The sequence below is a fragment of the Hippoglossus stenolepis genome, chromosome 16 (assembly GCF_022539355.2).
Source record: "Hippoglossus stenolepis isolate QCI-W04-F060 chromosome 16, HSTE1.2, whole genome shotgun sequence".
NCBI lineage: Eukaryota > Metazoa > Chordata > Actinopteri > Pleuronectiformes > Pleuronectidae > Hippoglossus > Hippoglossus stenolepis.
In genome coordinates, this window is record NC_061498.1 from 21,465,168 (window position 1) to 21,493,137 (window position 27,970).

The 27,970-nt window shown below is 41.4% G+C and overlaps 1 protein-coding gene across 1 annotated transcript; it reads right to left on the minus strand.

Moving 5' to 3' along the window:
- Window positions 1-27,192, minus strand: gna13b (guanine nucleotide binding protein (G protein), alpha 13b). Its single transcript, XM_035179992.2, has 5 exons — window positions 26,856-27,192; window positions 13,016-13,245; window positions 8,686-8,736; window positions 5,965-6,165; window positions 1-4,818 (listed from the first exon to the last, which is right to left on the minus strand). Exons 1-5 carry the CDS (start codon window positions 27,136-27,138, stop codon window positions 4,447-4,449), a joined length of 1,137 nt encoding a protein of 378 aa, XP_035035883.1. The 5' UTR covers window positions 27,139-27,192; the 3' UTR covers window positions 1-4,446.
- Between the last annotated feature and the right edge of the window lie 778 nt (window positions 27,193-27,970).

A 27,970-nucleotide genomic window follows, 5' to 3' on the forward strand; every position in this document is an offset into this window, starting at 1 on the left:
GTGTGTGTGTGTGTGTGTGAGTGTGTTCACGCATGTCTGTCTGTAGTTAACAGGACCAATTTTGTTTCAATACCATCATTGTGAGGACATTTTGGACTGTCGTCACAAATTCAAGACTTGGTTTTAAGCTTAGAGTTAGAATTAGGGTTAGGCATTTAGTTGTGATAGTTAAGGTTAGGGTAAGGAGCTAGGGAATGCCAATTATTTCAACGAGTGTCCTCACAACTATAGAAAGACTTGCATGTGTGAGTGTGTGTGAGTGAGTGTGTGTGTCACTACAGGCTTTCTTCTGTCCTTAAGTGATGACATGACACAGCGGTCTGAATCCAGACAAAGAGGCCTCTGCTGGGTTCGAGCTTTCTGCTGTCCGAGAAGCAGCAGACAGGAGACAGTGTGTTTGTGACACACACACAGAAGCTGTTTCACCCGGTCGCAGACAGGCTGACGGAGGGAGAACCATGCTGACTGGCACTGCAAAGCTTGGGGAATTCACTGAGTTTTGGTAGCCAGTTCTGTTGGTCAACGTCCTCTGTTTAAGTTGGGAACACGGTTTAAATCAGCCACGTGACTTGCTATATGCTAGCACACATGCTGAGTGGCAACAGGCACCTTGTTGACCCTCCATGTCACTGATTAAGGCAATTGTTAACTCCAAGCTAAATTGTGAGAGTGTGAGGAGAAAAGAGAAACAAACGATGAATGTGCTTTAAACAGAAATAAATCTGAAACATGTGACCCAAAGAAGAGAAGACCAATCATCTGTGACGTCAGCTGCTTCTACAAACTGCTGAAGCAGCAACTGTTGATGTTAGATTTGGTAGATTTGACACATGCTCCTTGATGCCTGTTGATGCCATTTGTTGTCTGAGACTAAATTACAAATTAGACTACAATTCCTATTGGCTTCCATTCATTTTTACACAGTATCAAAATCTAAATACACATTTCAACTGTGTAATCCAATGACTATTGATGGAAGACATGACAGCTCCCTTAAGCGCGGTGATAAACCCTGCTTCCACCATGTTAGCAGACGGGACATGGATCAAACTAAGACAAAGTAAATGTAAAATAAAAGATGGTTTCTGTTATTTAAGGGAGTTCTTATCATACATTTTATTACTGTTTCTGATAAGTTTGGTTTGAATTCATTATTTGATGCTATAAAAACGAGAAATACCGCACAGTGCAGTTACCATCTACGCTATTTTTCTTCCAGAATTGTTTAAATATAACTGTGACCTTTGACCACCAAAATATAATCATGTCATCCTTGAGTCCAGGTGAACGTTCGTACAAATTGGAAAACATTCCCTCCAGGCTTTGTTGAGATATTGCATTCGCAAATAATGGGACGGATGTTTAACCCAAAAACATGATGTCTCTACTGCCTGTTGCCGGCGCAGAGGCATAAAAACCAAATGAGATTTTTGGCTGATACATGTTCAGAGTATGTAGACATGGGTTAACGACTGTGGAAGTATATTTAAAAAACAAAAAGGTAAAATGTGCAGCTACACTGGTTGCTTGGGTCTTTAAAACACTAAATCCACTTTCCTTGAGTTACAGAAACATAACTACAGAGCCAAGCATTATGTACACTCCCCGATGGCCATGTTGAATTCATATATCAGAGTTAAACTCTTGATTATGGTTAGAATTTGAAAAACAATCAAGGGCATGTAATCGACAGTAGTTGGGTCATAACTCAGCCACTAAAAAGACATGAATAAAACCTTGTTTCATGTTGGTGCAGCTCAACAAACTGGTTTTGCCTCACGTCCTCTTAAAGGCTCACTATGCTCCACAAGTTAAACGAGTCAAACTCGAGCTGTTACGACCCTGTGCAAAATCAAACTGAGACAGAAGACTAAAGGGGGCCGAGACACATCCAGTGTAGACACGGGGTAAGATACCATGAGCAACCACCTGCCAGAGGAGGTGGGAATGTCCGTGTCTGTGGGGTCACAGGGGCATGTTACAGGAAAAACAGGGCGTCATTCAGTCTTTTCAGTGATTAGCTGCCATTTGTATCTACAGCTATCAAGAGTAAAGAATAGCGACGTAGCTGTGCTGGTTCATATGGAACGACGTGGTTTCCACAGAAACACAAGACTGTGACCTTAATCAATAAAAACATTTCTGTTGAAGGGGGAGACGCAACAGCTCAACCACAGGCCAACTTCACGACATTAGAGGCTTGTGTAACACCTTATTATCCTCCATTAACTCGTGCTGAAGTGTTAGCATGAACCAGTGGAACCAGCTACCTGGAGGTGTTCATGCTCTCGACACAACCGGAGGAGCCAGATTAATGGGGCATTAACACGAGCCACCAGATGTCTGTTTTAGTTTTAAATAAACACCATCCGTAAATAAAAAAAACAAAAACACTCATACTTAGACATCTATGTGGAGGGGTTACATCAACTCTTCCAAATGAGAGTGAGGTTGGTGTGAGAGATGCATTACAGCGAATTAGACATTAGAAAATTAGCTAAGAGGACAATGTGAACTTTACATAACCTGTATACTACAGTGAGAGCAGCCAGAAACATACGGGCTGGTTTTATCCCTTTTCTTTTTAGGTCAGGATGTGTGAAGGGGAAAGACAGACAGGATCTACAGGTACCTTCTGAGCCAGCAAAACAGAGGTCGAGCCGCCTCCTCACTTCTTGTATTATACGCTCAAGGTGGTAAGATAAAGTGGAGAGATAAGAACTGCAGGCTTGGAGGTGAGATTCCACAGAGCTGCAGAATAAATATGACCATTTTCAACCTCAATCACATCCTCCGTCACCACCCATGGAGAAACCATTCACTAAATGGTCAAAGCAACTCAACAGCTCCAACATTCAAACTACATTATGCTTGATGTTTATGCTATCTTGTGCATCATTTACCCCAAAGAGGAAAAAAAGAATTTTCCAATGAAAGCACAGACGCAGTGTAACCCTGGTATTAGCATGAGATCTGTTTATGTTACGTGTATGACGAATAGATTTAGAAATGCTGCCACTCTACTTTCCTAGATTCTCTAACCCAGGTTATGCTGGGTGATGCTCTAATTAGCAACTGGAAAATATTGATTATCATCATTATCGATTAATGAAAGCTGATGTCATCACATGTCTTGTTTTCTTCATACAAAGAATATTCAGTTCACTAAATTAAATTAGGACACACAAGTCCCCACATTTTAAACCCTAAAATGTTGACATCTTTGGTTGAAAATTCTTAACAAATTATCAAAGAGAAATCACAGGAATGTGGGTAGCAAAATGTGTATGGTCAGCCACGTACAGATCACAAGTTAATACCAGGAGGAAAGTGGGTCACCGGCGTCTTACAGTCCAGAGCCTGATGGTAAAATGTGTTCCAGGTTGAAGATGGCCACAGTTTCTTGGACCAGTCTTTTCTGCTGATATACAGTGAAAAGACCCTGTAATAGTTGACTTGTGGAGGGGCAGAGGCAGGAGAGCTCTGGCTTCATATCACAGACGAGTGGTTCACAATGTGCCCTGAGAAAAACTTAAATACGATGCGTCATGATGAACCCTATCTAGCCTGATGGCACGGTGGTTTATTTTACAAGTGGTCTATATGTGTTTGTTTGTGCTCTCTCAACCCCCAAGCTGAGACCACAGAGTCCACCAGCAGGCACCCATCCACAATGTGGAAACCCTAATCAAATATAAGTTAAAGGAAAATGCATAGGTACATACAGTATATTCATAGACTAGAAAAAGAAAGTAAAGGATTAGAAAACTAGTGGACTTCCTATCTGTGTGTGTGTGTGTGTGTGTGTGTGTGTGTGTGTTCTGTTCTTTCCTGTTCCACTGCTCTCAGAAGAAAACCCCACCCGCCCTGGTGATGTCATCATTAAGCTCCGGTGGAAAGCAGATGTAAACCCAACAAAACAAAAGGGCTGTTTTGCAAAAGGAAGGCGACATCTGGCAACAGAGCTGCTGACATCGGCGTCGCCCCCAGATGGCTTTAACCGCTACTCAGCGACGCCAATTTCAAACAAGCCCCACCCAATCCCCATCAACAGTGGTCAGAGCAGCAGCGAATAAAGGGACAGTGTAAGGATGTTAATCAGAGCAAAACATACAGGGAGGATATGACAAGGTGTCAGCAAAGTCCAGGGGGCAGAGGTCATTTACAGTGGTTTTAAGGGTCAGAGGGTGGTCGCAGCTCTGAGTCAAAAGCAGCCATTATAAGTCACAGTGAACAAGCTCAGTAAGGCAGAGAGCAAGCGTGGGGGGTGGATGGGGGGAATGGCGGTAGTAGTGGTGGCTTTAATACACAGTCAAAGTTCAAAAGTGACACTGCCTGGTCCGTTAACAGGCCGGCGGTGGGGGGAGGGTAAGGAAAAAGGCACCTTGACTTCCACTCTTCATTTGCCTCCACCCCTCCCTCCCTCCCTCCTCCTGGTCAGTCCCCTCACTGCAGCATCAGCTGCTTGAGGTTGTCGTGAAGGATGGTGTCCTTGACGTCACGGAACACCAGACGGATATTCTCAGTGTTGATGGCCGTGGTGAAGTGGTGGTAGAGCGGCTTTTGCAGCTGCTCGCGGCGTTTTTTGCGAAAGCATTCCACCAGGAAGCGCTGGACGTCTGCCAGGCTTGTGGGGTCGCCCGAGAACTCGCGGAAGTAGTCTTTGATGGACACCTGCTTCACCTTCTCCTCCAGCAGGTCTGTCTTGTTCAGGAACAGGATGATGGAGACGTTGCTGAAAACTCGGTTGTTGACGATGGTCTCAAAAATGTTGAGGGACTCGCTCAGCCGGTTGGTCTGTCGGTCCTCCATCAGCACCTGGAGGTGTCAGAATGCAGACATGTCATGTATGCTGGGGTCAAAGGTGATGTGACAAAATGTGACTGATATGAGCAGCAGGTTTGTTTGTCTGCACAAAGGAGACAAGTAAGGATTTGCCAAAAATCAACGATGGTAAAGTCGTACAGAAACTTTACCTGCATTTCCCACCAGAGGAAAAAGGTCAGAATGTAAGGTGTTGGGGCGTCGTTCCTACCCCCCAAGAAAGTTTATCAAACAACATCGATTTTTATTGACTTATTACCCTATTTTTGCTCTTTCAAATGCAGTGGAAACACAAGGAGGAACACACAAAAGGGACGTTACAGCCCTTTTGCACTGCAGGGACTTAAGGAATGTGATGTAGCGTGTGGCCTTTGTTACAGGTTCTGCTCAGGTTTCCACTGTTCTCCGTCTGAGTTCATAGAGTTAAATTTCAACAACATGCAATAATGATTGGTTGAGCCGATGTAACAGCAGATCCTATCAGAGAGTCCTTTACCTACTAACCAGCACACGACTGATGAACCTTCTATGCCAATCAACAGAACATCAAAGTTTGTGAAATGAAGTGTACCTTGTACCGAAGCATCACATGTTTTCACAAGTTCAGCTTTTAGGTTGTTGACTTTCTGAACGAGAAAAGGGGCACAACTGGTTTCTCTAATGAATTCATTAAACTGATGAACTTTAACTCCTGGGACAATTGGGTCAAAATGTGTATGTGTGTTTTAGTCGTTGTTTGTTATAGTCATTATGATGGAATGCAAAACCTCACTGTAATTTCTAAACATCGAATATTCAAATGTTCATAGCCCACTGCCAGTTCATATTTTTTATCATCTGGGAAACCTTCATGTGGGTAGGTTGAGGGACACTGAGGTTTTTAATACAAGAAAACTTGATCCCATTACGATACCGAAGTGTCCATGGGCAGGATAGTGAATGGCAAAACTGTACTATAAAGCACTTTGAGTGGACAGCAAGACTAAAAAGAAACTAATGGTATTCATACAGACAATTTACCATCTTGTTTAATCTTTGTCATGTGAAACTACAGTCAGTGTCAATTCAACAACTTTCAGGGATTCCAGTCATAGGTGTTTGTGTGCCCTCAGCACCCTGCGGGGCTTCCAACAGACTCACCTGATCATATTCTGAGGAGGAGACAAGGAAGAGGATGGAAGTGACCGAGTCAAAGCATTCAAACCAGCGCCGCCTCTCAGAGCGTTGACCACCCACGTCCACCATCTTGAAGGGCACGTTCTTGATCTCAAAGTCGTACTCGTGGATGCCCTTGGTGGGTTTTCTGGCCAGGAGGATGTCCTGCTGGCTAGGGAGGTAGTCCTGCCAACACATTATTACACATATTAGGTAGGCTTCTGCAGGTTTTAACAGGTCCCATCAAAATCCAATCAACAAATATTGTGCATATTCACGCTGCGTTTATACATATGAAGGTTCAAATATTAAATATTTGTCATGGTTCTTTATTTACAAGACAAACAATCTCTAACCACTTACACACAATCTTTACAATCAGTGCAAATTAAGAGCTAGAGAAAGAAATGCTTTTGTTGCAGTGCACACACTTTTCATGCCAGTGCATGATTTGGAGACATCCCTGTTTAACACAGTGCATTCCTTCAATACAAGCACACATAAACAAATGAGACTCTGTGTGTGTGTGTGTTTTCCTCCCCAATGACACAGCTTTGACAATTAAGCCAAGACAAATAAAACAAGTGACTCTTTGACTACATGAAACCAAATATGATGTAATATTATTCGCGGTCATGTTTTGACTGTGTGTGTCAGTATGCTGCAAGATAGATGCACATTCCTAACATTCCAGAGGTGATGAGTCATCTTTGGCACGCCGCCACACACACACACACACACACACACACACACACACACACACACACACACACACACACACACACACACACACACACACACACACACACACACACACACACACACACACACACACACACACACACACATTTTATTTTAAACATCCCCTGCACACAGGACTTCCAGTGCACTTGTTTGTTCACGCAGAAGAAAAGAACTACAGAAAGACTATAAGGTAGAAATCGGGCACTGATAAACTTAAGTGATGTCTGAGTCACATTCATCAGCAGCCTTGTCTAATTACTTCATTTTAGCCTTTTTTAGACATGTACTCCAGAGGATGTCTACACAATTATGTCCTGACTTTCTCCAGAGTTTGCCTTTCACACATGAACAAAGCATCAGGAGATTCTCCCCTTAACGACAAAAACAAAAACTCTTGAATCTCATCATCTTCCAACTTTGTCAGTGTTTCCTACGTGCACCTCTTTTCATCCAGAGATATTTGTATTATTTTTATTTGATTAATTTACATAATATAATGTTGTGAATAATATTGACATTATATTAGAGATTTTTGTATCACAATTATAGTGACCAAAATGATTTGTTATCACAAACTAGTAATTTCAGCAAATTCGATATATTATATTTAATGTTTATCGAAGGTTGACAACTTTTTCGTTAAGTGCAGACGCCAAGCTCAAATGTCAAGAGTCAGGACAAAAGGTCAGCGTTTGTTAACCACAAGCTATTTGGCGACAGTGGATGTTATCAAGTGTTAGCCATGGCCAGAGATTACCAACAGTTCTCCTGCGGTTGCAGCCCCTACCTACCAGTAGCTGCGGCGGCCATGATTTTATAACACACAACAAATGCTGCACTTGCTGCGCTTGCATCTTGGAGACTTGCTGACTTTGGTTGATGCAAATCATCACGGTGATTAAAGATTACACGGTACAAATAACCAATGGGAATTTTACCATGGTATCATTTCATCCCTACATTATATCAATAATTAATTTTTTTAAAAATATGATTATCAACCATATCACAATATCATGACAGGCCTGGCAGGAAGCAGAGATAACTCAAAAGTGTCTTTTGTGAAGTATAGCACAGGTATTATATCATAAATGATTAAAAAGACAAAAAACAATTATAAACTTATGTCACTTGATCAGATCACAAAAACAAATCCTGTGGCTAACCTGGCTTCCTATCATACCACAAGCAAATCCCCCGGGTGTCTTCTTGGACTGGGGCAGACTTTTCTTTTCAAATGGTTTTGGGCTGGTTGTTTGGTCTGACAGTGTTCACACCAACTTAAACAAAACAGACCTAATGTGCCAAGGTTTCTTTCTGTAGTTGTGTAGCTGGACTCTAATGGCCTTCTCATCAGGTCAAAAAAAAAACGGATTTTCAGGCATTGTCCACTGATAACATGTGTGAGAAAGCAGTGAACCACATGTAGCTGTATATTCTCACATACTCCACATGACTGTGAAAGATGTACTGAAAACTACTTCTTAGAGTAATTTATTAGTCAAGGCACTGACTGACCAATAGGAACCATACAGAGTGAAGGGGAAACGTGTGATGGTTTCTGTTTGTCCTTTTAGAAGGTCACATGACCACATCTCCACGTTAACAGCTCAGCTAGGCTAGTAGCAGTCTTTAACATATAATTTCCTGTCTCTGATGATGAAGCTGTCTGAGTCCAGCAGTCTGCTAGATGAAGTGAAATGTGTGTAATTATTGTTCTGAGTAAGAGTATTTTTCAGGTGTGAGTATTTGCTGCTGTGCTGACAGGCAGACACATGGAGGAACAGTGAGTGTGGAGACACGACTGGGGACAGGAAGGCACAAGTTTCACATCTCTTTTTAGCACACAAGCAACAAACTTTTCAACAAACTGCTATCACACCCATCTGCCCCATCAGTCCATCATTCTGCCTGCTGGTGGTCTGTGATTCGTGTAGCCTTTGCAGTGTGGGCCGAACTTACCGACTGTGCGAGCTTTTCCAAATTGTCCAGGAAATACTTGACGGACTCCCCCTGAGAAAAAGAGAAGAGAGATAGTGACTTCATCTTAAGAATTCTGAGTTGAATATGACACATGGCTTTAGCTCTCTTCCACTTCAACACTGATTAATGTCACTTGTTAAGTGATACCACCCCACCACCACAGCTGAGTGACAAACTCACTGGGGCTGCTCTAAATTTGTAGAGCTGGTACATAGTGTATGCAGCTGGACTCCAGGGAAGTTAAGTTACACTGAAAGTCTGCATGCAAAGAGATCTGATCTAAAACAAGATGCAGCCTGCTCACATCTCAAAGGAGATTCTGTTTGTTTGTATTATCCCAGTGTGTGTGTGTGTGTGTGCGTGTGTGTGTGTGTGTGTGTGTGTGTGTGTGTGTGTGTGTGTGTGAGAGAGAGCAGGGTCTACAATAAGGCAATGGCACAGAAACACTACAGATGTTATGATTATTATGAAAGTTTTAGAGGTTTTTATCAATTTAAGTCTTTATTCCACATGCTCATGTGTGAAATAAATAACACAGGGCTCTCATGCGCTCATGTACTGAGCCCAAGTGGCAGGTAAAAGAGAGAGGGTGGTGATGCCAAGATCTAACTTGCAGGAAAGCACAAAGCTAAAGCAGAAACTATACAATGGTAAAACTAATTCCGTATGGATGTCTTTCAGACATGCACTGAACTCCGCAGATACGTATTTTCTCCGGAGAAGTGCATTTCTCCCCCCTCCGATGTGAGAACACAGCAGGGGAACCTCCGCTAGACTCCCCGCGAGTGAGTGAGGGGGTTGATGATGCCTCTAACACGCGACTGACGCAAAAAGAAAAGAAAAGAAAATCTCCAGGTGAAAAAGCGGAGTCACACGTAGACGTCACCGACAAAGATGTCAAAGAGTTTGTGCTGACAAGAAAATCATGTGATCTACGCAGCAGTATTACTTCCTGCCTCAGACTGCTGTGCCTGGCTGCTCCACGTCTCACCTGAATAATGCAGAGGATTTGATGCTGTTGTGAACGTGTCTGTGCAGAGAACCTCCTGTTGCTTTGTGCATGTGTGAAAGTCTGACTACCAAGTCAATTCAGGAGTCAATTCTCCAGATTTTACCCGCATGCCATTTCTGAAAACTGCGTTTGAAAAGAGGGTCAAAGAGTACTGCACACAGCTCCAAAGGAACGCTGCAGAAGCTGCAATACCAATACACTGTGCCCATTTGTAATTGTTATGGGTGCCTAGCGGTGCGGGAACCACTATGCGCAATGCATTGCACTTATATTCTTATTCTGTGGCGTATATTATACTTATTCTTCTTCCGTAAATTTTTGGCGCGCTACTCCTCCCGGAAATTTTGTCGCACATACACGAGACCTATAATAAAACATGCGGAATTACGTTGAATGGTGTGCTATGCCTTTTCTAAGAATTCCGTTAAACGGTTTGCTAAAAAATTGTGATAAAATGGCCAAAAACGTACAATGGGAGTCAAGGTCTCTCGCCCAAAAGAGCGAGAGTCCAAAAAAGACTGTTTTTAAGCCATTTTCCTTCACTGAAACTACCCTAAAATCCTCAAATGGAGGTTGTCATACATGATTTTTATATCAAAACGAAGTAGGAATTGTTTGCTCCGCAGAAATCTCTCAGAGCTATCCTTTGGGCTCGATTCATTTTTTGAAAAATGATGTCCTCCACAACTCTCCATTGGGTCTAATGTTAATTTTGAGAGAAATTTCTGGAAAGAGCAAACAGGGGAAAAAAATCCTAACTCGGTCCCACGGTCACATTTCTTAACTCTCCCCAATAAAAAAGCTATCTGGTTGTTTGGCAAAGTCTTGGTATTCTCACAGGGTTTTCGTTTTAAAGATAGAATTTATAGTTTTTGAGAAACAAGCAGTTGTTTGAGGACTGCGCTAGAGTGTAGAACTTGTTCTTCCCCATTGGGTCTAGTGTTAATTTTGAGAGGACATTTTCTTAAGGAGAAGTACTTTTCTACCTCTGTCGCACGGTCCCATTTTTTTACTTTAACCAATAAAATATATATCTACTTGTTCTGCAAAGTCTTGTGATTCTCACGGTGTTTATATTTTACAGATAGGAGTTATAGATTTTGAATGACAGCTATTAGTGTGTATGCAGTGATAGCGCCACTTAATGATCAAATCTCTCTCCACACCGGTCTGGTTTTATGAGAGTTCATCCCACTGAAACTGCACTGCTGCCACTACGGTCAGCTGGAGGGGACATCTAGTCATCAGTTATCCTCCTGCTGGAACTGTCGGCAGCCTTTGACACTGAGCACACTGGTGGCCTGTTCTGTGATGTGACAGCTCTGCTCTTTATCCCTTAAGCTTCAAATTATTAAAATTTTGGTGAAATTCTTTTTTTTTTACAAATTTGGTGTAAACTTAGATTTTTTTTGTTTGGCCCATGTCTCATTTGCTAACATGGAGGAGGCAGGTTTTATGATCTATACTACAGCCAGCTTCCAGGGGGCAATCCAGATGTTTGGTTTTTTTTCCTACTTTTGGGAGGTATCCTGTCGTCCATTTTTATATACAGTAATAGCAGTACAGCTGTGATGCATATCTGCAAAATCCTGATATGATACATTTATACCATTAAATATATAGTACTACTACTAATAGTACTGTCAAGAACTGATATCGACAAGCCCTAATGTGAATTTATGCGGGCAGATTGACAGCTGTGTTGGGAATGAAACCATGGTGACATCAGTGCATTTCTCTTACAGACCATAACCATAAGCATCACAAATCAATAATGATAATATCTAACACAGCAGAGTATCATTAGAATAATAGACTAACACACTATGAGCTAATTGCTCTTTCAATCTACTCCACACAGATGCTTGGGAAGCCAATGTCCCTGCAGGACAGTTTAAAATCATTTCCATGGAAGCAAGACCATGTTAGACCACAACTTCAACTTGTGGAAAGCAGTTAGTGAGACATGGAGGAAGGAAGGGCGTGGGGAAGCAGAGGGACAGAGAGCAGAGAGAGAAGCAGCCCTTCATTGGCTTGTCTGTGTCTGTCTGTGTGTGCTCAGCAGCTGCAGGTCTGCACGGTCAACTGTGAGGAAGAGCCTTTATCTTTGACTGTCAATACCCGTCTGTAATCTAAAAGCTCCCTCAGCCTACTCACAAGTAATCATTGAACTTCCCACAGTCACATACAGAGAGGGTTAAAAATAAGTCTAATGGATGTTAACTTAAACAACACAGGGCAAAGACTGAAGCAGCAATTAGATGGATCAGATGTTTTTGGTCTCAGGTTGGGCAGCTGGTATAACTCACAGCAGTGAACACCATGTTACAGTTTACCTCGGGAAGGGAAGACAAAAGGCTGAAGACCTCGGCTGTGTGGGAACACTTTAAATTGAGTGATGACAAGACAAAGGCAGTGTTCCAAACATGCAGTTAGAAACTGGCCTTCCTCAGTGGAACATCAAGCATGAAAACTCCCTGTATGTAGTCAGTACTATTGCTTGATGATGTAAAAATCCAATATATACTAGCTAACAAACGTCTTTTATTCCGTAGCCATAATGAACTTGCTTTTATCTGCTGTTTAAATGTTACACGTGATCAAAACACACACTTTCCACAAGAGCTAGGACAATACACTCACCTCCCGATAATTGAGTACCGGTTTATCATATATTGTGATTCTACAAGTTATGCAATTCAAAATTACAATTTATGGCAATTTCAGATTACTACTTTAACACAAGGCCACATCACATTATTCTGCCCGGCAATTGCATGGTGACTAACGTGTTCCTGTGAAATTGTGGACCTCAGGTAGGACTTAATCAGAATCCGAAATACTTTATTGCTTCAGCTCGGAGAAGCTCCTCTCTGCTTCAGCTACAGTCTGTTTTTATAATTATAATATTCTTAAAGTAATCATAGAGAGAAAAGTGAGAGTGGTATACTTGCCAATGCTTACAGGCTAACCAGCTAGTTCCCAGGCTAATTGCTTGCTGTTAGCTGTTATTACAGTAGCTCAGTATAAATAGTTAAAAATCGATTCAGGAATTACTGTGGGAATTACTAAAAACTCTGAAAGAATTCCAATACTTATGCGAGTTGATTTCCCCCCACCCAAACTGTCTACTGCTTTAGAATGAGAGAATTCTTTAAAACAAATGTCTTTATTATCTGGCAGTGCATTCATTTGTCAACAAAGCTTTAAAAATGCATACTTTTGATCACTGCCAAAGCTCCATAACCCAAAAATCATTCCTCACAATATAGACACTGGATAACACTATTTACTCACCAGCTGGAACTCCCTGCGGCGGTCATAGGCATTCTGGATGCCCTGGTCGGCCCACAGGGCGCAGATGGATGGCAAGTAGTGCTGAAAAATTTTGGGCTCCACCATGCCGTGGCCGTGAGACATCGCTGACCGGGTGTCAAACGCCATCATGGTGTCACCGTGCCTCCGGTTAGATGGGTTACCCCATGGGATGTGTAGCTTCTCTCTAGCATCCACCAACACTCGGATACCTGAAGGGGGAGAGAAAACAACATTAGATTTTGTTCTTGTTCAAGATTATACATTACTGCCTACATTTCTATAATATTTTCAGGTCTCCACCTTACAATGTAAAGTGCCTTAAGATAATGTATGTTGTGATTTTGTGCTATACAAATAAACTTCAATTGAAATAGAAGCGTGCAGAAAGGCTAAACAGTATACATGCTTGCTAACCAACCAGAGGCTAAAACTGCCTCTTACAGGAGCACTGCAGAGTCCCTATAATCTTTTCTGACCCATTAGCCCATTTTTAGGTTACCATATTCTCTCAACTCCAGCAACATGACTGTTGTCTAGTAATCATGTGAAGAACTTGATTATCACATAACAGCTCATGTCACATGGGGAATTTAAACGAACAATATATAAAAGTAATTTGTTTCCTATTTGTTTGTAAATTGATAAACAAATGAATGTATATTAAAATAAAAGGATCACAACACTGTCAACAATGAAAGTCAACCTAATTTTACATCTGCAACACAGAATAGTGCGAGCTGTCTTTGTGTATGTGGTGTTACTTGAGACAATGATTTACGTAAAAGAAACCTGAGCAATCAAATACAACTACCACAGTCAGTTCAAATAAAATGTTGGTTAAGAGTAAAAAGAGACACAAATGCAAAAAGCTAAATCAGGCTAAATTTATAAATATATAATGTTCATTTGTGACAATTGCCGATGACCACACTAGTTCTTATTAAGCTCTCTATTAGGGCTGGGCAATTAACCCAAAATGTATAGAAACCGACATTTATAACTTCTAACAGACATCATTTTGCTCATGTCAGTTAATTTGGTCAATACTTTCCCCAATGCGTGCATTCACAAACTGTCGAGTCCCCACTACATTTGTTTTGCAGCGGTGGTACCGGGTACCTTGTACCGTGCTGTATTACCGCATGTCCTCACTCCTCATTCCCCCCCTGACCTGCACTCACTTTACACGTTGACGTGAAACACATTGATCAGAGGTTACTAAGACACGTACAGTCCTTGAAGTCTACTTTGTGTATATTTGATTTGCTCTAGAGCAGTGGTCACCAACCTTTTCGAGCCCAAGATCACTTTTTAATTCCAAACGTAAGCTGAGATCTACCACCCTGATATCTTCCAAGAAACCCACTTAGGAGGGTCATATTTATTAATTTTTGCAATTTCTGTAAAGGCTGAATGTACGAGCATAAATATACACAAAGAAAGGCAGTTGTTTAACTTTATCTATTCAATGCACAATATTCACATTAATATCATGAATATGGCCATAAATATGACTATTTCCTTGTATGAAAGAAGACCCTTGTACTCAAATTAATACCAGTACTATACAGTATGAAGATGTGCATCTTCTGCTCCTGTAAATATTTCACAATAAAATCTGCTTTTTAAACAAAAGAATGGATTCTGTCAACAGAAAGTGGTTTTAACATTTTAAAATGCACGTTTGTGACATAATTTCAAAAGATAAACATTAAACTCATGTGAAAGATCATCTTCTCTGTTTATTCTGCTGTGAACCACAATATGTATCTGTCTATGACACAATTGTACTTACAACACTTTCCGAACCCGTTTCAAAGTAAAAGCACTCCAGCGTTTCACTTTCTGAATCCACTCATTTGTTCTAACGGGGCTTTGATTGTCATTGACAGATCGGAAGATGCGTGTCTTCATACCGTAGAGTCCTGGTGTTTAGTTTAGTACAGGAATCGACTTGTTTCGAAGGCAATGCAGTAGATAAACCCGCAGCTCCGCCACCAGCAGCGGACACTCTGCCGTGTGAACAACCGACACACAGCTGAACTGCGGCGCGACGCAGACAGTGAGTTCAGAGATCGACAGTGAAGACTGCGAGATCGACCGGTAGATCGCGATCGACGGGTTGGCGACCACTGCTCTAGAGTTTGAGATACGTATTTAAATGTTTTGTTCACCTGACAGACGTAATGTGACGTGCACAGACAGGATATCAGGGTTAAAGTAACCACAACTATCAATTTATTGCTATTCCTACAAATAAAAATACTTGAATTAATCAAACTAGTGTGGTGAATAGTATACTTAGGTTAAAGTTTGGAATGATTCCTTAAACCATAGATTTTGTGCTTAAGTATGAAAATAATGGATAGATCAATTAATAAAAGAAAATATCATTAGCCTAAAGATAATTCAGAATTCTGGTGATCCTACATGCCAACAAGGAAATGGTAGAATCCAGAGTGATAAGAAAAGTGCTGGCCTTTCTAAAAACATCCTTTTTCCTGAGAAAAGAGGTGTTACCATCAGGCTCCACTGGATCGTATCATCTTTACCTCTACGACAAACTGTGCTGAGCCACTATTGTAATGATAGAAATGTAGGATCCTTCACATCCCATGATGCAACTAAAGAGCGTGTTTCATTGGATCCTCCCCACCTGGTAAATGTCCATGACTGTAAAACTCCATTTCTCCAGTCTTTCATTTATAAATATCAAGACTCTACTGATAACATCATAGGTTATTCTTTCAGACTTTGAAAAAGCCCAGAGCCACAGAAGACATTGTACAAATGGAAGAGCACCGTTTCCCAGGATGCAAAACCTTTTTTAATGCAACTTTATTGGACTGTCCCTTTAGGCCTCAGTGATACTCCCTTGTGAACGTGCACACAAGTGCAGACTTCGTTGGAGCCTCCAACTTGTGCTGTTCATGCAGAAATATCCAACAGTTTACACTTTCAAGTCTACTGAATGAGCAGTTGGTGCCTTTTAGCAAAGTTGCCACTTTATAAGAAATGCACATGGATACATGTATCCATTAAAAAACACATTCTGATACCACAGGGTTGACCATGACGGATCAGCTCCAAATTGTATTCACGTAGAAATACCCTGTCAAGTAATATTCCCACTAGGGCTGCACGATATATATCGAAAATGTATTGTCAACGCGATATCAACATGTGCAATATACGTATCGCAAATGTTGAGCTTGAACTGCGATAAACGGTGTTCCATGTGCCATGCATTCACGCTCTGCACGTCAATATATTTGGCCAATCAGATAGAGCCCTGCTACCCTAGATAATAAATTATCTCCTCCCAACTAAATTCTATTCTTGAGGAACCTGATGTTTAAGTTTATGTCTTGACTTGATGAATCACAAAACTGTATTATAATGATGCTCACAAGCCCCAGGTGCAGCTCGGTCAGATATCAATCATATCTGTGGAAACATTGGTATGGGTGCATTTTAAGACTCTCATGAATAAGAGTATGTTTGTATGTGTTTATGTATCTGTTTTCTTTTTTCTTTATGGTGTATGTCTTGCTATTGGGTCTAGAGCCTGTAATAAAGTGTATCTATCTATCTAAGTGAAAACTTCTAGTGATCACGTTTATCCCGAGTCAAATTTATCACTATGAGCAGTTGTTTATATAAAATAATTGCTGGAGGAGAGGGCGGGGCGTGCTCGGTTTGGCTCGATGGGGTTGGTGCAGTGTGTAGCGCGAATAATAGAGACACAGAGAAGAGCAATAAATTACTGACAGAGCGGCTAAAAACTGTAAAACACAACTTTTCACGGTCCAAACATGCATGAAGAGACCCTTTGTGGAGCTGTGCATGGCTCCCTGGGTGTCTGCCCCGGACTTGGTGGTGCTGTGACCGGGCTGTGCGCCTTCTACCTCGGGCTGTGGAGTTGTCCGTGGTCCCTGGGTCTGTAGCCAGGTGGAATTTGTTCAATCAAATGATGTTGTTGGAATAGAAATAATGCTTTCAATAATTGTGTGTGTCTGCATAGACCACTTACTGTAGGGAGTCTATGTTAGCAGTGAAACCAAAGCAGAAAGACGTAACATCATATATTAAAGCATTTGTATATTTATCGCAAGTCATATCGTCATCGCAATATTCAAAAATGTTATAGCATATCGCATGTTTTCTTAATATCGTGCAGCCCTAATTCCCACCAGGTCAAGTGAAAATCATAGTCATATGTGTTGTTGAGTTATAGTATGTGTTTGATTCAGCTGTAGGTAACAGCCTTTTCAAGGCAGGAATGTTGCTTTTATTCCTCCTCGTTGTTCTTTAGAAAAGGTACAAACAGTCTGCAGAAGCTAGTTTCCAACTGACTCATATTTGTGGAAAGGGGACAGACGGTGTGGTGACACAGACAGTGACAATGTTGTGTTACATCCCCAAACCTCTGAATATGGAACACTGGCACAATGTCTATAATCAACCTCAGGGGTGGCACTACAGATGTAACTGGTTTCACTTTAAACCATGGAAGAATTCAAGAGAACAATCATTGCTGCCACAAATCTGATTCCGTGAAACAACACAATTTAATTTTGGTTGAGCACAATCTACTGACGGCAGCAGTCTACTGAGCAGAGATGAGGTGCTGAGTTTACCTTAATGCTCTGTGAACTCTGTTTCACCCTTTCACACCAGCCTGCTCTGACAGTGTGTTCTGTTTGATCCAGCTTTCTGCAGTGTGTCCGTGTGTGGGGGGTGTGCGGACAGCTCAAGGGTGAGTGTGTTGTGTCTGTCTACATATCTTTAGTTCCTGTGGTGAGATGCAGCTTTCATGCACTTTTCTGTCTCTGCCCAGGAAACAACACAGACACAGTAAAACTGGCTTTGGCTTTTTTAGTTGGAGACAGAAAATAAGACACCAGAACAAACCTGTACTTTAAACTGACATGTAGATACTTTAACTGTTTAAACTCCTTTTTTAAAGTACATTAAAGAACATTAAACTCAGAGTATGATGGTGCTGTTCCCCATGGGGAGGGTGCAAAGTGCGACACCGGGGGAGGCCCGTCGGGGGGTTGCCCCTCCCTCCGGAGGGTAGCTCTAGCATTTTGGCTTTTTCAAATATAAATGGAAATCATTTCCTGCAACTTCAGCCTTAAACCTTACCTGAAATTACAAACTAAAAAGACATAAAAAAAAATCCAGTCCAAGATCCTTTTATATTAAATTTCACCAACCTGCTTCGAGAAACAAACCCAATAACAGCATTGTTTCATTTTGGTTTGTTATCAAATTTAGAATTGGCGTTAGCAACAGCTAATATGACCTGCTGGTAACAGCAGCAGTCAATTGTGGTTAAGGTTACAATCTGCTATCTGAAGAGTTTGTGAACTGAGCTTTGCAGATACAAGAGTGAGATGTGAGGAGTGATTTGTACTGGTGGGCATAAAATATTTGACACATCCACAAACTAGAAAGTTTCTTTCACTGTAGTGACTCCAGAGATGAGTTTTGGGTTTAAGATGGGAGAAACATATGGATAGAACTGTTTAAAAAAAAAAAACAGTCATTCATTTATTCAATGATTTTTTTAATCATTATAAATATATTTCAGATGATTTATTTTCTTTTAGATGCTTTATTCACCAGAATAATTTTATCAACTTTAACACAGGGTTCAGATAAATAATGTAAATCTTAGTAGGCTTCACCAAAGTTTGTTATAACAGTTTGAATATTTGTATATAAGTATATAAGATGAAGCAGGCCAATTATCAAGTCAACAATGGTCAATGTTTAAAAAATGTTTATTAAGGATAATTTTCATACAGACATGAGGCCTGTATCAGTATAAGCTGGTGTATTTGTCTCCCTATTTCACCAGTTATGTACATGTGTAAATGTGTGTCTGGGTATGTGAATGAGTAAAACACGTCAATACAGACGTCAGTGAGTAAGAATCAATTCTCAGCTATAAATAGAGAGTGCAGTTCCCTGCATTGTGTGCCAAACTGTTTACTCATGTCATTGGTCCATTGAATTGCAAGCTAAGAGTAGGTATGGGGTAGTTTTAGTTTCTTCTCCTTTGTGTTTAAGTCTGTGATCATACCTGGTATGATGTCTAGTTCCAATCATAAGACAGCATTAAGTTTGTCTATAAAGTTGTCCTGAATGTGTCTCCTGTGACCACTTATGATCAGATTGAACTCTACCACTCTATATACAAATACAAACATATGTCATATCCAGTTTCTCAAGTCTGAGTTTACACAGAGAGAGAGAGAGAGAGAGAGAGAGAGAGAGAGAGAGAGAGAGAGAGAGAGATTATCTGTCAGTCAGTGTTGATATTGTTGACACAAACAAATCAGCATATGGGCATTGGGAAGCACAAAAATAGGTTGGGTTCATAATGAAACTGTATAGTGTCGGACAGCTGAGCAGGTGGTCCTTCATACGTGGCCCAGGACTGAGTTGCATTCAGAGGGCAAAAATAATTTGGCCATATGCGTCCGATACCACCTCCGGATGTGGTCCGAGTGATCAGATCTCACTTCAAACATGAACTTTGAGCTGACCACTTGTGACCAGATCCCACAAGACAGATGTTAATACCAGGTCTGTGACGTGCAGTCTAATCGGTCAGCCAGCAGCAGTGCGTCTGTTCCTGGAAACAGACACCTGTTGCTTCTACCATTCAGTGTCAGTGACTTATCAACGTACTACAGCATCGATAATAATCATTAACAGATCAGTCGCGAACATTTTCAGCTGCAGCTTAACAAATGTTCAGCTTCATAACATTAGCTGTAATTAATCAAACTTTGCTAGTGTCAGTTTGTATGTCTCTGCATGCCACTGTGGTTCTGGTCACATCATTGGCAGGAATGACATGACCTTTATATATATCATAAATGGAATTTCAGTGTTTCACCTTGGAGTTTTTTAGCAGTGGGTTCAGCTAGTCTGCCTCTCCTGGAGTACATGCACTGATTACAATCAATCACACTGATCTTTATAATAACCATGTGAATTCATATTTTTGTGTTCCTTGATAAGTTGGGTAACGCTTCTTCTGCAACAATGAAGTTAAAGGGAACACTGCGTTATAATCACATTATAAACATGCGTGATAATCTGTCGGAAGAAATTTCCTCTCTCTGACAATCATGTTTATTTAGATATTAATCGATGGTGTCGGACGATGAATGGAGGTCGTTACGGTCACTTTAACCATGATGTTCTGGCTGCGCATCTCGTGTGTGACAGGTGAACTGTGCGACTTTTTAAATGTGTTTATGGATAATTTGGGCCTCATAAATTACAGAGATAATCAAACAAACTTGAAGTAATCCCTTCAGTACAGTACAGATCTAATTGTTAAAGTGCAATGTGAGTGAAGGCCAGCGGGCGAGAGGAGACATTCCGGCAGGATACTCCGGCACAGAAAAAGACAACCGGCCTAATGTGTGTCTGTCCTAATCCTAAAGCAGTGGCAGCAACAATTTTGCAGCCGCAAGCCGCTGCTACAGAGGGCTGGCTGTCTTCAGGACTGTGTATGTTGAGCTGCTAGCTACTGTCAACTCTGCCACAGGGGTGTAGGGGTGTAATGTACATTCAGTAATTCAAAATGTCCAACCATAGCCTCCTGTTTTTACTGGACACGTGTAAATATGAGAAATGCTGATATTTGCTTATATATAAAGAGTGCTCTGAAATCAATTTCACAGGGTATTTTAACTGTAAAGTTGTTGAAAATGCCAAAGCAATGTTCCTGCATGACAACATCTGTTGTGAACAAAGCAGGTCCTTGTTATTCTAAACAATAGAGCACACAGAAATCTACAGACCCACTCTACATCCTGAGCCGAAGCCAGCCATTATTAATCAGTACAAGAGACCAGTGATTACAAACAGAAAATATGATTTACTATATTTAAAATGTATATATATAAATTTCTATCACTAACAGTGAATTGATAGTATCACTAAGGTACCAAACAGACACAGTATCAAATGGTGGAAATGATAAAACCCTTGTTGTGTTACCCTTATTAACAAAGCTCAGTGAACACAACAAGTGTCAGATTTTCATTTTTAGTCCGTCATCCCTCACTGATAAAAATGACAACAGCAACTAATATTAGTTGTCATCAATAAAAACAGGTTGAGAAACTTTCAGTAGGACAACCTTCACTGGGAGTGGCCAGACAGGAGCCTCTCCAGAGTGGCAGACACATGGAAGTAGGTAAAGGACTGTCACACTGGGAGAAAGAACACTCTCTGGTCTGGTCAAACCAAAGGATCCTCTGGTCATGTATGGAGGACATAGACATGACGCTTGGAATTGGTTGTAATGGTTTTGGTAATGGTTTTGTATTTATACACCCATTATACAACCATTTCACACACCCATTCATACAGTGCATCTATTAGCAGCACTTTGTTGTTCTATGAGGGGCAATTCAGGGTTCAGCATCTTGCCCAAGGACACTTTGGCATGCAGATGGGGAAGACTGGGGATCGAACCGCCGACCTTCAGGTTGGAAGACGACCACTCTACCCCTCAGCCACAGCCGTTGTGCTTCGGAAAGTTTCTCCGTCTCCACACAGGATCTCTGGTGCTCCGACTGAGTGACCATCAGGTTCTCCGTCACCTTTTCATGGAGTTCCTTCTCCCCTGAATCTCAACTCAGTCCAGTCTCTGAGCTCTGCAGGCAGCTCCATGGACCTCATGGTTTGGTTTGTGCTCTGACTTACACTATCAGACCAAAATCATGCCCAGTCAACTGAATTTATCATTGGTAGATTCAGTGACACACTAATGGTGGATGGTCTCAGCACTACAAATCCAGAGTTGGCATTGACATCGTTTAACTTTTTATAACAACACAAAATTAACATGTGTAATCTGCGTGTGTAAACAGTGCGTCAGACAAACACTCATCTGCAGCGTCACACCTAGGGTTGGAAAGGGGCAAAACATTTCCGGTAAATTTCCGGAAACTTTCCATGGGAAGTTAAGCTCGGGAATTTGGAAAATGTTGACACTTTTTTTTTGCAAAAGTTAGCCTATAACAGGGAACTTAAATGTAGTTGAAAACAACACTAGGCAAGCCTAGCTCAGCTGGACCCTGGATGCAGCTAGTTGGGAACGTTGTCTGCCAGAAACATAAACCTATGACTTTCTGTTGTTTTTGAACGTCTTTGTCATTACCTAGCATATTGATTACTTGTTACACTGAAGCCATGTTCCTTTTAATACCAAGTTTATTTGTATACAATAGGCTAACTTTTTACAGCAGTGAGAGTACGATGTATGTAGGTCCACACCAAAGGGAATACATTTATTTTATTCACCATTCATGTTTTTTGTTGTTCAATGAAAGATCCATTAAAGTTCTACTCACAAATGGATTAAGTCAAAAATGTCATTTTAAATTTTTTTATTAGAAATGTTTGCATGCATGTCTGCTTATGACAAAACAAAATGTTTATATTTATGTCTGTATATGACAAGGTAAATACAGTTAGTATAAATTACCCCAAAATTTCCATATTGGAATATTGCAACCCTAGTCATACCATGTAAACCCGCCGCCCCCCCACACACACCTTGACTGATGTAACTTTTATCCTGAAATGACACCGAAACAAGTGGTTTCCTTTTTGCCTTAACCACGTCAAGCATCAGTTACTTCCCCCTGACTGACGCTGAGCAAGCCTTTCCAGCCTGACTCATCACACTTCCCCGTTCGCACTTATCCACAGTTCAAATGTACTGCCCCCCCAATCAACCACTATAAACCAGCTTTCAGATTTGCACTTAACTTCATAGATCCTTCGGACATTCTATGTAGGGGATGTATGCGTGAACGGAAATGTCTGAGATCCGCTGCAGGCTTCACTGCCAGCGAGTGAGTGTGGTGACGACATTTCTAACACAACAGACACAAAAATGAAAAAATAAATAAAAAAAGAATAGAAATATCTCAGAATAAAATGCATTGCGACACGCGTAGAAGACACTGACGAAGTTTGTGGTGACAAGAGCTGATGCTTGTGTTGAAGTGCTGTAAACAAAAACATGTGACCGGATTAATATGTTACCTCCTGCTTCTGCACCACCCCTCGCCAGAACACTTCGGAGATTTCTGCTTTTGTGTAAACATGTCTGAGCGGAGAACCTCCTGCTGCGTGGTGCATGTGAAAGGCAACATCAAGACAAAGTCTGTGCCCGATTCTCCGGACATCCTCCAGAGGTCATGTCTGAAAACAGCTTAACTTGATAGGTGTCTGTCGCTGATGGGTCATTGGCTCGTTGTTATTTGCATCGAACGGGACAGAGCCTATCACCTCTGATTTCAGTTCAAAGAGTTGAGGGCTCCAGACTCGACATTTTAAAACTCAGCCTGACTGCAAGCCCTATTTAAGACTCAAAGGCCAATTCTGCAACGCCATAATGAAGTAGTGAGAGTGAAAATCTGATTTGTTGTCACTTCCATAATATAATACACATATAAAAACAGAGACACATACTAAAGACAGGAAAAAAATGAAAGATATAGAAATGTGCTGCTGCTCTAATAAGTGCGATGATAATAACATTAGTGCAATGGTAACTTATTCCTCGTGAACTGAAGAAATAAAAAGTGCTGGTACAAAAAGTGCTTGCCAGTAAAACATGCCTACTGCCCAGTTACGCTACGTTTATTCATAGAAACCAGGGGCTCCACAGGTTACCTCTCCTGCATGGCTACTGACAGTAAACTGAATGATAGCAGAGGAGGACGTGGTGCCAGTGCTTGGCTCAAACTTACTGTAGCCAACCTTTCCAACAATTAGCACAGAAGCTGTAAACAGCATAGAGGAAGAAACAACCCAGACCAGCTGAGTAAAATGAGGAGATTCAAGGCTGCTTCTCAACTTATCATTTAAATCAGAGACATTTCAGGGACAGCCATCCCAAATGCACATATTTCATTGCCATTCAGACCTGGTGTTATCATCTGTCCTGAGTGATCTGATCACCAGAGGTCAGCTCTAAGTTAATACAAGTTAATACACCCAGGACACATTTCGGTAATCTATATGTAGCCACCATCTCAATTTTAACATTGACCAAAACATGACAATTATCTATTTTTCTTAAATGGGTTAAAATGGATTTCATTGTGCAGTTCTCTCTCTCTCTCTCTCTCTTTGTGTCTGCGGCACACTTCAGTGGACACATGATGTCAACCCCTTCATCTGGTTAAAGAGTAAGACTATAATTATATTTAGTGACAGTGATATGACAAAACAGTAATAAAGTGGTATGCTAGAAATGTTTAATGTCCGACCATATGGCTGACAAATGATGCTAATGGAAAAACTTTTACCAGTTCGCAACCATCATACAATCGAGTCAAGTCAAAAGACAAAAACTCTGGAAAGAGCACAGCCACCCGGGGTCGTGGTGTTTTTGTTTTGGCATCCATGCTTGTCAAAAAAACAACAACTAATATGTCCAATATTAGTTATCAAGACGTCTGATGCTGCAGATAAACTTACAGTGAAAGTGTCTGCTCCATGCACCACAGCAAAGTCACATCACAGAAATGTGTCTTATAACGTGATAGGAGGAGAGTTGCCAGAGAAGGATGATGAAGATTTGGTGCTAAAGGACTGTAAAAACGTTTTAGATGTTTGGAGAGAGCAAGCAAACAAGTGAGAGTGAAGCAGAGTGATGCATGCAATCAGGACAAATTGGACGACCGCCACAGTCTGAGTAATAAATGGGAAACGTTGCACACACCTTCAAGAGCACCATAAGAATCAGGCTGCCTGCAGCTAAATTCATCTCAGTAAGCACTCTGCAGATTCAGAGCAGACACACGGTTTGTTCTGGCAAAATATCCAGTGTAATCAGTAACACAGGTGCCATACAAATGGTGGCAGGGTCCAGTTCTAACATGCTGTCCCCTAACAAACTGTCCCCTCCAACTCACTTTGAGCAATCATTTTGCTCATTTCACCACGTGTTGTGTGACATATTAAAAGTTAGTCCACTGAAAAAGCTTAGTTGAACTCATTAATAGCTGTGGTGTAACAACTGATGTAGAATAATATACCAAAGACCATTTTAAATTAAGGGTGGAAGCATCCCGGGCAAGAACAAAGAAACAAAAGAGCATGATTAGACATATTGACAGACATTAGCTTGTTGTTCATAAAAAACTCCTTTGTGGTTTAGATTTTACAGTAAAAGCTTTCCTATGAACAAATCTATCTTCTACTGTCATGTAGCAACAGGAAGCTGTCAGTAACACAATTTATCATCAGTTTTACAACAGGAATTGGACAGATGAGCAGCAGCATGCACTTACTGCTAAAGAAAAAGAAATAAGCTATGATGTTTGTTATGCTGCAAGAGGGATAGGTCCGTGTTGTCGATTCATACAAGCAGCGGGAGACGGACACATCGTATTCTCAAAGTCAACGCCAAAAGAAAACAAACAACACAACATTTGATGAAGTCATTTCTCTGACATACCTCAACAAGCTAACGAGGCAAAACAGTGTTGGACAGGCTGCACAATCAGATTCAACAGTACTAGAATGACCTATTTAAACTAATCTAAATCATTTCCTAGATTTACTTGTATATTATTTGGTATCTGTCATTGACCTCAATAGCTCAGTGTCCCTGTATCGAAGCCTTCACAATGACTGTCTATATGGAAAACCAATATTCCAATGTTAACCTGATTAAAGCAATAGTGTGAATAGTGCACTGCCCTGTAAAGAGCATTTTCTGATTACTTTAACCACAATAGGGTCATACTCGGACTAGGCAATAATCATATTACGATAATCATATTACGATATGTGGAGAAGTCCGACTGTAGTCGTATACTGAAAACATGTCTGATGAATTCTGATTCTGATTCTGATTCTGATGTCAGAATAAGGACAGTAGTCGGAGTATTGGAGGCCATGTGAATGTAATCATTGACCACGGGTTGATACCAAATGTAGATAATGCAACACGTGCATCATTTTGGACAGATCACGAAGCTGTGCCCTCTTGAAGCGAGGCTCTGGGGCTGGTTTAGAGATTCTGTAACTCTGAGGTGACAGCTGACATCACGGAGCAGCACGGTCCTCTGCTCCCTGACGACAAGTCCCTCTTTTCACACACGCTCAGAAACCAGACCATTCAACAAGCGCTAGCGTTTCATATTCCCGCAAAATGTACGGCTAACAAAGAGCAAAGACAGTAACATATGTTTTAAAGGGATGCTTTGTAAAATGGCGCATGTCTTTAGCAGTACAGTTCGTACCAGGTTGCAGTTTGATTCACCAACGTGTCAGCTCTCGGGGGCCACCCGGTTGACAGGCGTGCAGCTGGAGAGAGGGGCTGCCCCTGGCCTCAGATGATGCTGGGGAAGTTTACAGTCAACACGCACACTCGGTGCCCTGCTTTCTGTGGAAGTGGCATGTTTCTGTGATAACCGCAGCCATGAGGAAGTGTGTGATCAAACCACGGCGAGCAGCGTGTGTGACCCAACATGAAGTAAGAACATGTCGGACACCTGGAGCTTTGGATAAACAACAACATTGACGGCGCTGCCGCTCCCTCCACTCGCACCGTGCACACAAACACTAATAACATGGGCGTTTCTTGGTAGCTGAGGCAGCTAACCCACATTAGCTCTGTCGAACACAGTGAAGTGCTGCAGTAGGTTCAGATGCAGCTAGCATGCTACCACCTTCCCACTCTTCGCCCCCTGGAACAGGCAGCCGACACACGGGCCACAACATGAACCCCAGCAGGGCCTCGGTGGCGTCTTACCTTTAATAACATTACTATAAATCGTGGCTCTGAACTCCTCCTTGGCCTTCTGATCGAAGTCCTTCCCATGGATAATGCGCATCTGCTTGAGGAAAGTGGACTTGCCGCTCTCGCCCGCTCCGAGTAGTAGGATCTTCACCAGCCGTTTTACATAGGTCTTATCTCGATAAATACACTTATCTATCTCCTTAGACTTCCGCAGCTGCTCTACCTCGCCGCTCGTGAGGAGACAGTTGGGGAAACATACAGATAAAAGGGAGCGGGACGGCAGGAAATCCGCCATCTTTGAAACAACTTCATCGATACAGACAGAGAGGAGGACTAGCGGCTGCTCGGCCCTGCCCGCTGCTGCGTTCACGTGCCGTAGGAATCCACACCAACACAACGTTCACCTAAACCTTCACCCGTCCAGCTGAGCTCAAGCTCAACTTTTACACAAACTTGGTTTTTAAGAAAAATGTTCTCATTTTCCAATCAACTAAATTCTGGCTTCACAAAAGCATTAATACAATTTTAAAAATCCAAATTGTCATAGGCCCTGTTACCACGCCAATTACATCTTCCTGGAGTTTTGATGTGTGATTTAGTTTATTCAACATTTTAAACATGTCAATCGAACAATATGTGTTTAACATATAAAGGTCGAGATTACAAAGTTACAAAGGAACCTCTTTTTGTTGTTGCATTTATTGTTACAGGGGCAGTTTATCTGCTCCAAAACACAAGTGTGGTTTATCCAACACACGTGAATCCAGCACAAGTCAGAGGTACAGTGGTGATCGAGGCGCGCTCACGATGGACTACATGAGCGCGCCCGCGGTTTAACCCATCATTTCATGGTCATATTTGCCTGTTACTATTAGAGAAGGTCTGCAACTCCACTCAAACCACTTTAGAGTGTTTCAATATAGTATATCATAATTATCAGATAGAAATACAGTATGTTTTACAGTTATAATTTCAAAAAACACATTTTACCTCACAGGTTAGTTAATGAGTAATATAAGTTATTCTTTGTTACCAATTTAGATATTTTTAATAGTTTAAATTTATTCAATAACTGGAGTTTGACATTTTGGGAAATATGGCCAAGCTACTCTCTTATCTGCTAGCAA

Bases quoted from the DNA above. Each gene is read 5' to 3' on its own strand.
- gna13b (XM_035179992.2), bottom strand. From the start codon at position 27,138: ATGGCGGATTTCCTGCCGTCCCGCTCCCTTTTATCTGTATGTTTCCCC. The intron at 8,737-13,015 runs GTGAGTAAATAG...TCTTTTTCTCAG, and splicing joins GCCGCAGGGAGTTCCAGCTG to GGGGAGTCCGTCAAGTATTT. The intron at 6,166-8,685 runs GTAAGTTCGGCC...ATGTGTTGGCAG, and splicing joins TGGAAAAGCTCGCACAGTCG to GACTACCTCCCTAGCCAGCA.